Genomic DNA, 16,518 nt, shown 5'->3' on the forward strand with positions numbered 1-16,518 from the left:
AGCTTCAAAGGATCCCAGCTGAGGAAGAAGGATCTTATCTAGTGAAACGATCAGTTATGTTCTAAAAAAAATTATAATTTATATACTTTTTAACCTCAAATGCTCATTGTGTCAAGACAGTTAGGGTAGGTTGAAAAACTCTCATCTCATTATCTCCTCCAACTTCAAAATCGTCCTACATCGCTGTTTTACCTTTTTTTTTTGCCTTTGTTTTACCGATACTTCTGCAGCGATGTAGGACAATTTTGAAGTTGGAGGAGAAAACGAGATGAGAGTTTTTCAACATACACTAACTGTCTTGAACCAGAGATGCACAGACTACGCATGCGCATCACAGAGCTAGACAAGATGAACATTAAAGGTTAAAAAGTATATAAAGTGTCAATTTTTTTAGAACATAACTGATCGTTTCGCTAGATAAGACCCTTCTTCCTCAGCTGGGATCATTTAGAGACCTTTGAAGCTGCATTTAAACTGCATTTTAGACATTCAAACTTGCGGGCACCATAGAAGTCCACTATATGGAGAGAAATCCTGAAATGTTTTCTAGTGTTCGGCAACTGAATAAGTGAAAAGGCCGAAAATGATAGCGAACAATGAGGTGATGTGATCAAATAGAGGCGTGCACTAATGCAGCAAACATGTGTTCAGCTCCTTAGCCAGAGTTCAAAGCCCAAAGATGACAATCATTCACAAATCTGCTGCTGTCAGCAAAAAGTAGGACTGAGCTCTTCTTGCGGGTTTACCACTGAATAAGTCACCAAAGTCAATTTTACTGTTGTTCTGTAAAATTAAATAAAAAAGCAAGACAATAATCATTCCAACAGCTCTATTAAAACATTTATTCTAATATTCTTCTTTGCTCAGCAAGGCTGCATTTATTTGTGCATTAAAAACACATGCCTGACTCAAGAAGGAGCTCTTAAAAATGGCCAAAGAATATTTTACTAACTTATTAATTTTAAGTTAAATTGTGGTTTGTTGGTAGGCTATAATGTCTATTAGAATGTTACAAATGTTCAGTGTTAAGTAAATATTTTAAATTGTTGTTTTGTAATCGATTTTTTTTTTAAGCAAGACAAAAAGCACATTTTGGCCAGTTAATTTATGCAATGGTAAAAAAATGGCAAAATACCTGGGGGAAAAAACAGAAAACATAATTTCTTTACGACCGAAGAAAGAAATGGATGACAAGGGGCTGAGTAAATGTGACCCTGGAGCACAAAACCAGTCTTGAGTCGTTGGGGTATATTTGTAGCAATAGCCAAAAATACATTGCATGGGTCAAAATTTTTGATTTTTCTTTTATGCCAAAAATCATTAAGAAATTAAGTAAAGATCATGTTCCATGAAGATTTTCTGTAAAATTCCTACTGTAAACATATCAAAATGTAATTTTTGATTTGTAATATGCATTGTTAAGAACCTAATTTGGACAACTTTAAAGGTGATTTTCTCAGTATTTTTGATTTTTTAGCATCCTCAGATTTCTGATTTCAAATGGATGTATCTTGGCCAAATATTGTCCTATCCTAACAAACCATACATCAATAGAAAGCTTATTTATTGAGCTTTCATATGATGTATAAATCTTAGTTTTGTCAAATTTAACCTTATGACTGGTTTTGTGGTCCAGGGTCACAAATGATCTGTACATTTATGTTTTGTAAGTGAGCTTCTCCTTTAACGAGGAGCATCAGTCAGGTGTAGATGTGGCCGCAGTGTTTGAGGAACACTAATGCAGTCAGCGCTTCCTTATTTAGAGGTTTTTGCTGGGAAATCAATGCCGATGTATGCTGTGTGTTTTAGCTGAGAGGACCCGAGAAGGTCGATCTGCTGCATCTTGGCGGCGGTTTTTATAATAAATGGAGATGTTGTTCCAAAGACGCTCTCTGGAGTTTGTCTCTTTAATTAAAGTCCGGCTCGGCTCCAGAGACGCTCTTCCTGTAATTGTACCGCGAGCTTCTGAGCAAGAACATCCAGAGGATCATAAAGCACATCAGTGAGGTTCTTCAGAGACTTATTCTTAGCTGCGCTTGTTTGTTGGAGATCCCTGAGCGTGGCAGACACATCCGAGTGTGTTCCTGTGTAAACGCTGCAGGATATTTTAGCTCTGCTGACGCTGCAGAAGGTTTCTGAGACTCAATCCTCAGCTGACCTGTGTGCTGCATGCGGATGGAGAACACGCTTGTGCTTCCTCAGAGCTACCTGTGATCACATCAGACTTTAGCTCGTCATGTCAGAGTCTTAACCTGTTTAATCGCACCTGTCACTTTTCTGACTGATGCTTTGGTGCACTTCCTGCAGATATGGAAAAAATAAAGCGTCCCAATTAAATATGTGCAGTTTGACATGTTTAGTGCAGATTGTCACATGACCAGAGCAGTCTATTTCCTGTTTGCACCATGAGATGATGATGGCTGCATCAAAACTCCAAAACATAAGGCTAAAGTATGTTAACATAAAGATATGACAGATTTTTGGTACACATTACATCTAAGGTCTCTAGTATTAATATATGTATTCACATATATTCAGTTTTGTTGAGTGTTGTCATAGGATGAGTAAACATGATAACAGTGAACTTAGGTTTACAATATAAACCCAATGCAGTTGTTAGTGAAGATTGCACCCAAATATTGCAATGACAAAATCTTAAAGTTCAAATGTTACAAATGAGTTACAATATTGATGTTGCAATACTGCTAGCACTAATATAACCATTTGATATATGTTACAATAAAGTAACAATTTTGAAATACATTGATTATATTTTTTTTGTCTTTTATCTCTGTATTCTTATCAAAGTTGTATAAGGGTTTTTTATGCATACTAGTAACCCTAGAATGTGATCAAACAGTTTAAAATAGCTGGGCTAAGATATATAACTATTTTTATGACCGGAGAAATATGTTTATTCAGTATACACATTATCCCACCGCTCACAATTGTGACCGTAATTTTTTTTTTTTTTTTCATTTTAAAAGCTCTAAACACGTTTCTGACTGATGAAATGCACTTCCTGCAAATATGGAAAAAAAATAAAGGGTCTCAATTAAAAATGTGCAGTTTGACATGGTTAGTGCAGATTGTCACATGACCAGAGCAGTTTATTTCCTGTTTGCACCATGAGATGATGATGGCTGCATCAAAACTCCAAAACATAAGGCTAGTAAAGTATGTTAACATAAAGATATGACACAGATTTTTGGTACACATTATCTCTAAGGTGTCTAGTATTAATATATGAATTCACATATATTCAGTTTTGTTGAGTGTTGTCATATGATGAGTAAACGTGATAAGATAACTGTGAACTTTATACAGGTTTACAATATAAATCTAATGAAGTTGTTGTAAAGATTTCACTCAAATATTGCAATGACAAAATCTCAAAGTTCAAATGTTATTAATGAGTTACAATATTGATGTTGCAATACTGGTAGCATAAATATAACCATTTGATGATTTATGTTACGATAAAGTAACAATTTTGAAATGCGTTAATGATTATATATTTTTGTCTTTTAGCTCAGTATTCTTTTTCAAAAAGCTGAAAAAGAGAGAAATATGTTAATTCAGTATCACATTATCCCACTGCTCAAAATTGTGACCGATTATAAAACACAATTTTTTGCACACTTTTCCTAAAAATTTTAAAAAGGGCTACTAATGACACATGATTTGGATATTTTCCTGTCTGGGAAAAATTGGGGATTAAACGGGTTAATGATGATACTTTTATGTAACTGTAACTCTGTATGAGGAAATTGTTTCATCGTAGTTTCATCAGTTTTAAAAGTCTAAAATAAATGTATTCTTATTATTAATATATGTAACTATTTTATGAGCATTCGTGTCTTGTGTAAACTTAGTGGACATTTTATAGAAAGCAGAAAGTCAATTAATGTTGGTTTTTCTAGCAATTTATGAACAGCTAAAGTCAAAAGTTTACATACATACCTTGCAGAGTTTGCTAAATGTTAATTATTTGACCAAAATAAGAGGGATCATACAAAATGCATGTTATGTTTTTTATTTAGCACTGAACTGAATAAGAGATTTCACATAGGATGTTTACATATAGTCCACGAGAGAAAATAATAGTTAATACTGTGCTGTTCTCTGAATGAATGCTGTGGTTTTTTCCTCCAGAAGAACTTTTGGAATTTGATGATCAGGGTAAATTTAACTTATTTTGTCCTCTGGGAAACATGTAAGTATCCTATATAGCTGCTGAAGGGCAGTACTAAATGGAAAAAATATGATATTTAGGCAAAATAAAAATAAAAATTACACCATTCTGTTCAAAAGTTTTCACCCCCCGGCTCTTAATGCATGTTTGTTCCTTCTGGAGCATCAGTGAGTGTTTGAACCTTCTGTAATAGTTACATATGAGTCCCTCAGTTGTCCTCAGTGTGTCAAAATAATCCAGTCATTGATGGAAAGGGTTCAAATACACAAAAATGCTAAAAAAACCAAAGAAAGGCTTTTTCTGAATAACAGCAGGCAGTTGAACTGTTCAGGACAAACAAGGGACTCATGAACAACTATCACTAAACAAAAAAACACAGCTGTGGATCATTCAGGTAACAACACAGTGTTAAGAATCAAGTCTATGGTAATTTTTATTATTTTAACTATTAATTTCTCTTGTGGACTATATGTAAACATCTTTTGTGTGAAACTTCTTATTCAGGTCAATGCTAAGTAAAAAATAACATGCCTTTTGTATGATCTCTTTTTTTTTTGGTCAAATAAGTAACATTTTGCAGATTCTCCAAGCTGCATGTAAATGTTTGACTTGAACTGTATGTGTTTTTATATTCTATTATGTAACTGCTGCTGTTTACAGTTGCTAAGCAATGCTGCAGTTCAGTAACATTGTAACCTTGAGTTTATCCTGTTGAGAAACACAAGAGTGAAGATCAAAGTGTGTGTGTGTTTCAGGTGGCTGATTTCATCCATTCTTTACCCGGCTGTGAGGAGCAGGCCAAGCAGTTCAGAGATGAGGTACTTGTGGAAAAATCCAATTAGTTTCAAATGTGATTCTTTCTTCTCCTACAGCGGCATCAGCTTTAAATCAAACACAGATGAGAGAAAATACTGCAGTGCTCTTTTACTACAAATGCAGTGCTAGTGATTTTGAAATCATGTGTTTCTGATTAGTATTTGTGCCTCTGTTTTAAGTAAAAGAATCAAAAGTTAAATTGAGAAGCAAAATTATGAGATTAAAGTTTGGAATAATTTGAACTGTGTAATGTTTCTGAAAAAGTCTCCTTTGCTCAGCAAGGCTGTATTTATTTGATCAAAATACTGTAATGTGAAATATTATTCATATAGCTGTCTTTTCTGTGAATATCTGGTGAAATCTAATTTATTTCTGTGATCAAACCTGAATTTTTTTTAGCATCATTACTTGCCTTAAGCGTCACATGATCCTTCAGAAATTATTCTAATGTTGATTTGCTTCTTGAGAAACATTTCTGATTATTAGCAATGTTGAAAACAGTTGTGCTGCACTGCAAAAAATGCTTTTCTTACTTAGATTTTTTGTCTTGTTTCCAGCCAAAATATCTAAAAATTCTTAAATCAAGAAGGAAGTAAAAAAAAATTCTTGTTTTCAGTAAAAACAAGTCAAAATTAAGTGCGTTTTTGCTTGAAACAAGCAACATAATCTGCCAATGGGGTAAGAAATATGATCTTGTTTTCTGTTTGAAATAAGATTTTTTTTTCTTACCCCACTGGCAGATTATTTTGCTTGTTCTAAGCAAAAACTCACTTCATTTTGACTTGTTTTTACTGAAAACAAGAAAATAATTTTTACTTGTCTAGAAAATCCTTCTTGATTTAAGAATTTTTAGATATTTTGGCTGGAAATATTCCACAATATTTTTGTGGAAACTCATACATTTTATTTGTGACCCTGCAAAAAAAAAATCTAAATATTGAGAAAATCGCCTTTAAAGTTGTTCAAATTAAGTTCTTAGCAATGCATATTACTAATCAAAAATTAGGTTTTAATATATTTACCGTAGTAAATGTATAAAATATCTTCATGGAACATGATCTTTACTTAATATCCTAATGATTTTTAGCATAAAAGAAAAATGTACAATTTTGACCCATACGATGTATTTGTGTCTGCTACTTAAGATTTTTCAGGATTCACAGATGAATAGAACATTCAAAAGAGCATTTATTTGAAATAGAAATCTTTTGTTATATTCTAAATGTGTTCAATCACTAATTTAATGCATCCTTCATTTTCAAATGCATATCTTTTAAACTTTTAAACTGAATAGTCAATTTTCAGGTAATATTTTTCTAGCCGAATATACACATCTGCAAGCATCAGTCTGTAAATACAGTTTAACTGCATCTGCTAAAAGTTAATTTTGTCATTTGATAGAGTCACTATCCTTCATTAGTGGCTGTATTTGATGGTTAAACACAGCGACTGCAGGCGATTTCTGTCTGTAACGCATTCTGCTGATTCTCTCCCCAGCAAATCGACGGGAAGGCCTTTCTGCTGTTGACGCAGCGAGACATCGTCAAGATAATGAGCGTGAAGCTCGGGCCCGCCCTCAAGATCTACAACTCCATCCTGATGTTCAAACACGCCGAGGATAAGAAGCAGCCGGCGGCCGGCGACACATGAAGCTTACGTACGTCAAACGCAGATGAATCTACTGTATCGATGCATTCCGACACCTCTCGTGCCCCAAACGCCCTCCGTTAGCGCTAATCACCCATCAGGTTCCCGTTCTGCCTTTAAACCGTTTCCCTTTCCCTCTTAAACTCAACCACGTGACAATCAAACGCAGTCGACGGCGTCTCTATCAGGGGTTTCTCTCGGTCACGGTGCTATTTGTATTCAAACACAAACAGGCGAACAGCGACTTCAGGATTTGCTCTGGTGTGCGGCGAGCGAGTGTGTGTGTATGTGTGACTTTAAATGAACAGTTCATCTAGTAATGAACATTCTGTCATCGTTTACTCGCCCTTTTTTTGTTTCTAAACCCCTGTGATGCTCAAGAAAGAACATCCAGCTGTTTTCAGTTTAATAGAAGTGAATGGAGACTCAACAGAATGATGCGAACTGCTCCGAATCCTATAACAGCTTTGAATTAGGACTAAAATCTTGTAGAATCGCAGTGAGATCAAGTTTTTTAGTCCTAGAGGGTTGTGCCTTTCTAGATGCAAGTTTGTTTACTTGCTCCCCAATGGATGTGAATGGGTGCCGTCAGAATGAGAGTTCAAACAGCTGATGAAAACATCACAATAACCCACAATCCACTCCAGTCCATCAGTTAACCTCTTTGAGAAGGCAAAAGATGAAACAAATATATGAAGACGTTTTTAACTCAAATATGAGTCCTTAATCCATAATAACACCTCCTTCAGTGAAAAAAAAATGGTCTGGTCTGAATAAGAAGAGAAATCTGCACAGATCAAGCACCGTTTACAGCTCTAAATAAACATGTGGCTGGATTTTCATGTGACTTTTTCACTGGAGGAAGCGTTATTATGGATTATGGACTTGTGCCTTAGTTAAAAATGTCTTAATGCTGGATTTGTTTGAGCTTTTGTCTTCTCCAGATGTTAACTGATGGACTGGATTACTTGTGGATTATTGTGATGTTTTTATCAGCTGTTTGGACGCTCATTCTGACGGCACCCATTCACATCCATTGGTGAGCAAGTGTTGGAATGATGCATTTCCACAAATCTGATGAAGAAACCAACTCATCTTACTGTGTGCTTCAATAAGACATTCCACTTTTATAATGCAAAGCACTTTTAGTCCTAGAGGGTTGTGCCTTTCTAGATGCAAGTTTGTTTACTTGCTCGCCAATGGGTGCCGTCAGAATGAGAGTCCAAACAGCTGATAGAAACATCACAATAATCCACAAGTAAACCACATCACTCCAGTCCATCAGTTAACATCTGGAGAAGACAAAAGCTGAAACAAATCCATCATCAAGACGTTTTTAACTAAAATATGAGTCCGTAATCCATAATAATGCTTCCTCCAGTGAAAAAAAAGTGGTCTAGTCTGAATCAGGAGTGAAATCTGCACAAGTCAAGCACCATTTACAAGCCAAAATAGCTCTAAACAAACATGTGGCTGGATTTTGATGTGACTTTTTCACTTAAGGAAGCGTTATTATGGATTATGGATTCCTATTTTTGTTAAAAACATATTAATGGTGGATTTGTTTCAACTTTCATCTTCTCAAAATGGACTGGAGTGGATTGTGGATTATTGTGATGTTTTTATCAGCTGTTTGGACTCTCAATCTGACGGCACCCATTCACATCCATTGGTGAGCAAGTGATGGAATGACGCATTTCTACAAATCTGATGAAGAAACAAACTCATCTTACTGTCATCTTATTTGGTGGGTCGTGCATTTTGTACGTCCACGTTTATTTACTTGCTCGCCAATGGATCTTGAATGGGTGCCGTCAGAATGAGACTCCAAACAGCTGATAAAAACATTACAGTAATCCACACCACTCCAGTCCATCAGTTAACATCTTGAGAAGACAAAAGCTGAAACAAATCCATCATTAAGACATTTTTAACTCAAATACATTGAGTCCATAATAAGGCTTCCTCCAGTGAAAAAGTGGTCTGAATCAGGAGAGAAATCAAGAATCATTTTCAGTCCAAAAGAGCTCTAAACAAACATATGGCTGGATTTTGATGTGACTTTTTCACTGGAGGAAGCGTTATTATGGATTTTGGACTCGTATTTTAGATAAAACATCTAAATATCAGTTAAATTCTGTTGATATCAGTGACATCAAGTTTTATAATGACTTCAGTTTCAATACGCTCTTCATATGAGTTCAGAGAATTGTTTTATGGTGCTTTTTGTGTCATTTTGGAGCTTGTCAGACATTCAAAATGCATTTGAGTAAATGATGACAGGAGAATCATTGGTGGCTGAACTCTTCCTTAATACTCAGAGATTTGTGCCCGTTCTGTTACTTCCTCTAATTTTATTCTGTTTTGTACAGTTCTGTATGATTTTTGCTGTACCCTGCTGAATCACCTTTTATTTATTGTGCAAAATGGCCGTACGTTTGCACAGGGAAGGAGAATAATATATTGTAAATGATGAATTTGAAATGCCAAAAGGATTTGTTTTAAACGGAAGAGTGTTTATTTTTGCGACGTATCGCGCAGAGCCCAGAATTAGACGAATCCCTGTTTATGTTTAATGAAATATTATGAAATACTTTATTGGAGTGTGAATGGCTCTGTGAGAATGTGATCTGAATTCATCAGGGGATTTTCTGATGATTATTTAAAGACTTGCTATAATGCACAAAGCAAACGATATATATATTTGCTATGAATTTTGACATCGGTGCGATTTCGACGCCGAATCCGTCTCATTTGAACGTGTTTATTTAATTTAGCCAAACGTCAGGAATGTACGTCCATCTTATGTGTGTTTTAGTTTCGTTCTTCAGTCAGTCAGTCGCGTTTCAATGCATCGCTGTGTTAGTCCGTTCATCCAGATATGATGATTGATTTATTGATCAGACGCTCTGTACATATTTATACGCACTCTTTCTTAAACTCACTTACACTTTGTACAACAGATTTCATTCAGTCACATCAGCACCCTAATAAACAGTGCAAACCTCTGACGAATCCTGTCTTTTTCTTACTCAATTTAATCATGTTTCTGCTGAACACAACTGAAATGGAGCTGTACGTTCGGCTGATGTGTTGGCATTCTTGATTTTATTTGCTGTGGAACATTAGGACACAAGAAATGTTGTCTGTCTTTCTTCACAGCAAATGCACGTCTCTCCTGCCTTTCTGCAAGACGGCAGCGGCATTAGTGGAGGAATGCATTGATTTATCCACGTTTATTAATAGAGTTGAGCTCAACCAGAGCAAAGCAGGAGAATCTCAACCTGAAGCAGCCTGAATATGAATTTAGAATCAGTGAATGTTTGAGTGTCATGTTGATGTTCCAGCCGCATCCACGACCTTCAGATGTTCCTCAACCATCTGGATGACCAGCCACGGGTAAATCAATCACCTTGTTTATTTATTTATTTATTTATAAACCAGTTATCATTCGTGTTGTGGCCAGCTGGAGAAGCTGTTAAAAATAGTTCACCCAAAAAGGTCATCTGAGATTAGGATGAGTTTGTTTCTTTATTAGATCTGTAGAAATGTCATTACATCACTTGCAAGTGAATGGGTGCCGTCAGAATAAAAGTCCAAACAGCTGATTAAAAACATCACAAGTAATCCACAGCACTCCAGTCCATCAGTTCACATCTTGAGAAGACAATATCTGAAACAAATCCATCAAGAAGACATTATTTTATTAGTCTATAATCCATAATAACACTTCCTCCAATGAAAAAGTGGTCTGGTCTGAATCGGAAGAGAAATCTGCACAGAAAGAAATCAAGCCCAGTTTACAAGCCAAAACAGTCCAAAAGAGCTCTTGGATGTGTCTTTTTCACTGGATGAAGTGTAATTTTAGATTAACGACTCGCATTTTAGTGATGAACTGGAGTGGTGTGGATTATTGTGATGTTTTTATCAACTGTTTGGACTCTCATGCTGACGGCACCCATTCACTCATTGGTGACACATTTCTACAAATCTGATAAAGAAATCAACTCGTCTTACGGTGAGCTCGAATAACAAGCTCCACTCTGATAATGCTAAGCACTTTTAGTCTTGGAGGGTTGTGCATTTTGTAGATTCAAGTTTGTTTACTTGCTCCACAATGGATCCTGAATGGGTGCCGTCAGAATGAGTCCAAAACTCCAAAGGCAAAGCACAGTAACTACATATTTGGTCAAAATTGAGTTAAGGCTTAAAATGGACTTTATGTCTTGTGGCAAAGTCTCCTGCTTTAATTTTGTCCCGTTTCAGAGAAACAAGAGTGTCAACATGTTTGACTAGCTGTTGTAAAAACTTTAAAGGCATTTTTCTCAGTTTCATTGTTCACATAGTTACTGCACTTTGCCTTTGTTGGGCAGAAAAATCCACTCCAGTCCGTCAGTTAACATTCTGAGAAGACAAAAGCTGAAACAAATCCATCATTAAGACGTTTTTAACTAAAAAAGGACTCCATAATCCATAATAACGCTTCCTCCAGTGAAAAAGTGGTCTGGTCTGAATCGGAAGAGAAATCTGCACAGAAAGAAATCAAGCCCAGTTTACAAGCCAAAACAGTCCAAAAGAGCTCTCGGGTGTGTCTTTTTCACTGGATGAAGTGTTATTTCAGATTATCAACTCGTATTTTAGTTAAAATCATCTTAATGATGGACTGGAGTGGTGTGGATTATTGTGATGTTTTTATCAACTGTTTGGACTCTCATGCTGACGGCACCCATTCACTCATTGGTGACACATTTCTACAAATCTGATGAAGAAATCAACTCGTCTTACGGTGAGCTCGAATAACAAGCTCCACTCTGATAATGCTAAGCACTTTTAGTCTTGGAGGGTTGTGCATTTTGTAGATTCAAGTTTGTTTACTTGCTCCACAATGGATCCTGAATGGGTGCCGTCAGAATGAGTCCAAAACTCCAAAGGCAAAGCACAGTAACTACATATTTGGTCAAAATTGAGTTGAGGCTTAAAATGGACTTTATGTCTTGTGGCAAAGTCTCCTGGTTTAATTTTGTCCCGTTTCAGAGAGATGTTCAGAGAAACGAGTGTGTCAACATGTTTGACTAGCTGTTGTAAAAACTTTAAAGGCATTTTTCTCAGTTTCATTGTTCACATAGTTACTGCACTTTGCCTTTTTGGGCAGAATAATCCACTCCAGTCCGTCAGTTAACATTCTGAGAAGACAAAAGCTGAAACAAATCCATCATTAAGACGTTTTTAACTAAAAAAGGACTCCATAATCCATAATAACGCTTCCTCCAGTGAAAAAGTGGTCTGGTCTGAATCAGGAGAGAAATCTGCACAGATCAAGCAGCGTTTAAAAGCCAAAACATCTCTAAACAAACGTGGTTGGATTTTTGTGACTTTTTCACTGTAGGAAGCGTTATAATGGATTATGGGCTCGTATTTTAGTTAAAAACCTCTTAATGATAGATTTGTTTCAGCTTTTGTCTTCTCAGGATGTTAACTGATGGACTGGAGTGATGACGGCACCCATTCAAAGTAGAGGATTCATTGGTGAGACAGTGTTGGAATCTTAAAGTACATTTTTAACACATTTATTTTCGGGCTAAACTATTGCTTTAAACAGTATGTTTAAAAGGAAATGTGTTTGATTGCTACATGATGTTTAGGGCTGTTAGCATTAATGATGTTGTAATGGTTAACAGTGTGACTGATGTTTGTTTTCGGGTCGCGGTGATTGGAAACACCCGAAGGCTCTTGATGCAAATGTGAATCGGGTCACTTTAAACGCCGTTCGCTGTAACAGCAGATGCTCAGTAAAGAGGGAATAATGGAGCTGTTTGCATCTCCGGCCAGGAAATGGGAATGAATCATCGGGGTGTGAAACTCGGACAAAACAATTTATGATCGTCTGATTCCAAAACAGATGCCGCCGCATAAATACTATTTATATGTTATACAGCAGCTGAATCACATGCATTCATTCAGACTGGAGCTTTTAGTGCAATCTAATGACATTTTGTGATTGACCTTCTTCTTCAGTGTTCATCCCTCATGATTAACCGCTGGACACCGATTGCAGATGTGAGCAGATCTGACAGGAAAACACTTGGTTGGTTTGAGGTTAAATGTTAAATATTATAATGCACATTTCATTTACTATCTGTGGGAAACTCAGTGGATTTGCAAAATGATCATTCTGTCATCATGATTTACTCCATGTAATTAAAGTCAATGAGGGTCAGTGTTGTTTTGGGTTGAGTTTCATTAAAAGGGTGAAAACTTTCGACACTTTTCAAAATGTGTTTAGTGTTTCACCGAAGAAAAAGTCACAGGTTTGGAAGAACATGATGTCAAAATGATCAAAAACTAACTTCCATTTAAAATTAGTCGCAAACATACATCTCTGTCAAAGAAAATACATTCAATGCGTTCATGGGTGTAAACATTACACTATTTACTATTAACTTGTTTAGATGTGTGACCCTGGAGCACAAAACCAGTTTTAAGTAGCGCAGGTATATTTGTAGCAATAGCCAAAAATACATTGTATGGGTCAAAATTATTGATTTTTCTTTTATGCCAAAAATCATTAGGATATTAAGATCATGTTCCATGAAGATGTTTAGTAAATTTCCTACTGTAAATATATCAAAACTTAATCTGGACTTCATTTGGACAACTTTAAAAGCGATTTTCTCTGTATTTTTATTTTAACTTTTTTTTGCACTTTTTTTTTAAGTAGTTGTCTTGAACAAATATTGTCCTATAGCCATACATCAATGGAAAGCTTATTTATTCAGCTTTCAGATAATAAAATTGACCATTATGACTGGTTTTGTTGTCCAGGGTCACATTTGTCAAATTAACTCATGAGTTTTAGTTTATAGTGCCTTTTTGGGTTTGGATCTAGTTAAATGTGTGACAACTTGCCCCGGCGTAAAATTAAATCACTTCAGATATATGTGACCTGGGACCACAAAACCAGTCATAAGGGTCAATTTCTTGAAATTGGGATTTATAGATCACCTGAATAAATAAACTTTCCATCGATGTGTTGAATGTTAGGATAGGACAATATTTGGTCGAGATAAAACTATTGTAAAAACTAGAAGGGTGCAAAAAAATTGCATTTTAAGTTGTTCAAATGAAGTTCTTAGTAATGCATATCACTAATTAAAAATTAATTTTGATATATTTACAGTAGAAAACTTACAAAATATCTTCATGGAACATGATCTTAATATCCTAATGATTTTTGGCATAAAAGAAAAAATGGGTAATTTTGACCCATACAATGTATTTTTGCTGATTGCAACAAATATAACCGTGCAACTTAAGACTTAAAAGTAAGGTTTTGTACTCCAGGGTCACATATAGTCACTCATTTTAATACAAATCAGTGTGTTTTTTTTAGTGTTCAACCATTAGAAACACTAAATTTGATTAGACCGTTTTCTCAACATTCTTGTATTAAATTAGATGTGACATCTAGCCCCGGCCTGTTGTCTTTAGCATTTCCTTTAACATTCCTCAGTTTCCATTTGAGCAGTTCAACGAAGGCCTTGCTCTGAGAATAACCTTTTGGGTCAACCTCTGCCTGTCCCATGAGGCGTCTGAACTGGGATTATGGAAGAATTTGAAGTTGCGTGTCTGTGGGAATCAGATGGTCTGGGCGTCTGCTGAGATGAGCTCCTCCTGCTGCGGTGGGAGAAGAAGACGCTTCCTGACGTCCCCGTGGAGAGCCGGAGCACAGCTGGAAGGGCTTGTTAAACGCATTCGTCCATCTCTGAGCCAAAACACTGTTCTTCTCCGGCACTTGATTGTGTCTTGAGGCGAGATGTAGGAACTTCAAAGGCCGCGGAGGTTTGGCTTAATGAGCGTCTCTCTGAGGTACGGCAGGATCTCGGCAGAATGAACCACGTTTCATCTTTATCCTGAGCTCAGCATCTACAGGAAGCACTTTGGGTGCGATTATTGCGGGTAAAGTGGAGCGTTGCCAATTAAACCGCTGCTGTTGACAAGTGCAGGCCTTTGATTGTGAAATCAGTTACAGATGATTCAATCACAGTGTTGGGGAAAGTTACTTTTAAAAGTATTGCTACTAATTGCGTTACTTTGTTACTTTTTATGGAAAGTAATGCATTGTGTTACTTTTGCGTTACTTTTTGCCATCTAATAACAAAAACGAGAGTTGTATTTTTGACAACCGTGTCAGTAAAAGTGAAGAAAGTGCCTCTATTTACTCAAATATCTCTCAATGTTGCGACAGGAGAGCTGTCAATCAGTAAATGGGACAACAAAGTAACATTTGAAACAGAAACTCAGGTATTTCATTATAAATGTAAAAGTAATGCATTAGTAGTTAATTGAAAAAAAAACAGTGGCTATAGCATTTGCCAGTTGCTGATTTCAATCGGCTGAGCTGATTATTGGTCTTTGGGTTGATTTCTGGCCTCTGGAATGATATTGATCATATAATGGTATTGATTAACCCTATGCTCCTCTTCAGCAGATGCTTACAAACAATTACCACTTGCATTTAATGAGTTTTCATGTCATTTTATCATGCTTTTAAATATTTGCTTTGGCAGGTCACTTATTCTTCCTCTAGCGCAGAAACAAGAAATACCATGGTCATTTGAACATATACCATGGTATTCTTTGAAGCACCTTGGAGGACTGTGTCAATACTAGAAAATGAATAGGGTAGGTGTTCAGTGCAATATGTGACCCTGGAGCACAAAACCAGTGTTAAGTAGCACAAAAATACATTGTATGGGTCAAAATTATCTATTTTTCTTTTATGCCAAAAATCATTAGGATATTGTTCCATGAAGATACTTTGTCAATATTCTACCATAAATATATCAAAACGTAATTTTTGATTAGTAATATGCATTGCTAAGAACTTCATTTGGACGACTTTAAAGATGATTTTCTCAATATTTAGATTTATTTGCACCCTCAGATTCCAGTTTTTCAAATAGTTCTATCTTGGCCAAATAACCACCAACGTTAATAGAACGTTTGTTCAAAGTTCTCTAGTCTTTAGAAATGTTCTCAAAACATTATTTAAACATTGTGCATGGAACATTGTTCTGAAACATTTGACGTTTGACATTTTTTCAAAACTCATTTCAAAACGCTTCCATTGCAAAACATTTGCTAAATAATTAAATGTTCCCTTTATGTTTGCATAACCAAGAAAAAAAAAATAACATTCAGAAATGTGACCCTGGAGCACAAAACCAGTCTTAAGTGGCACAGGTATATTTGTAGCAATAGCCAACAATACATTGTACGGGTCAAAATTATTGATTTTTCTTTTATGCCAAAAATCATTAGGATATTAAGATCATGTTCCATGAAGATATTTTGTAAATTTCCTACCATAAATATATTAAAACTTAATTTTTGATTAGTAATATGCATCGCCAAGGACTCCATTAAGATGTACTCATGGAAATTACTAAATTAGTCAAACCTGTTTATTAGAACGTGTGTTCCCAATACTTTTGGCAATATAGTGCATATTAAAACTTATTTTTATTAGTAATATGCATTGCTAAGAACTTCATTTAGACAACTTTAAAGGTAATTTTCTCAATATTTAGATTTTTTGCACTCTCAGATTTTAGTTTTTCAAATAGTTGTATCTCAGCCAAATATTGTCCTATCCTAACAAACCATACATCAATGAAAAGCTATTTAGTCAGCTTTCAGGTGATGCATAAATCTCAATTTCAAAAAATATACCTTGATGACTGGTTTTGTGGTCCAGGGTCACAAATAATGTTTTCTAACTGAATAGGAACGGTAGCTAAACGTTCTTCGAGCATAATTTGTTTGCTGAAGTACTGTGGTCCATAGTCATGATGATACTT

The 16,518-nt window shown here is 35.7% G+C and overlaps 1 protein-coding gene across 2 annotated transcripts in view; it reads left to right on the forward strand.

Moving 5' to 3' along the window:
* The window catches only part of LOC141300492 (lethal(3)malignant brain tumor-like protein 4), a 74,745-nt gene extending 65,254 nt beyond the window's left edge, over positions 1-9,491 (forward strand). For both annotated transcript variants that reach the window (XM_073830780.1, XM_073830781.1), the window contains 2 exons: positions 4,951-5,013; positions 6,509-9,491. In XM_073830780.1, coding sequence (XP_073686881.1) covers positions 4,951-5,013; positions 6,509-6,661 — 216 coding nt within the window. In that variant the 3' untranslated portion in view covers positions 6,662-9,491. The remainder of the gene's footprint in view (positions 1-4,950; positions 5,014-6,508) is intronic.
* The last annotated feature ends 7,027 nt before the right edge of the window (positions 9,492-16,518 follow it).

The sequence above is a fragment of the Garra rufa genome, chromosome 24, assembly GCF_049309525.1.
Source record: "Garra rufa chromosome 24, GarRuf1.0, whole genome shotgun sequence".
Lineage (NCBI taxonomy): Eukaryota > Metazoa > Chordata > Actinopteri > Cypriniformes > Cyprinidae > Garra > Garra rufa.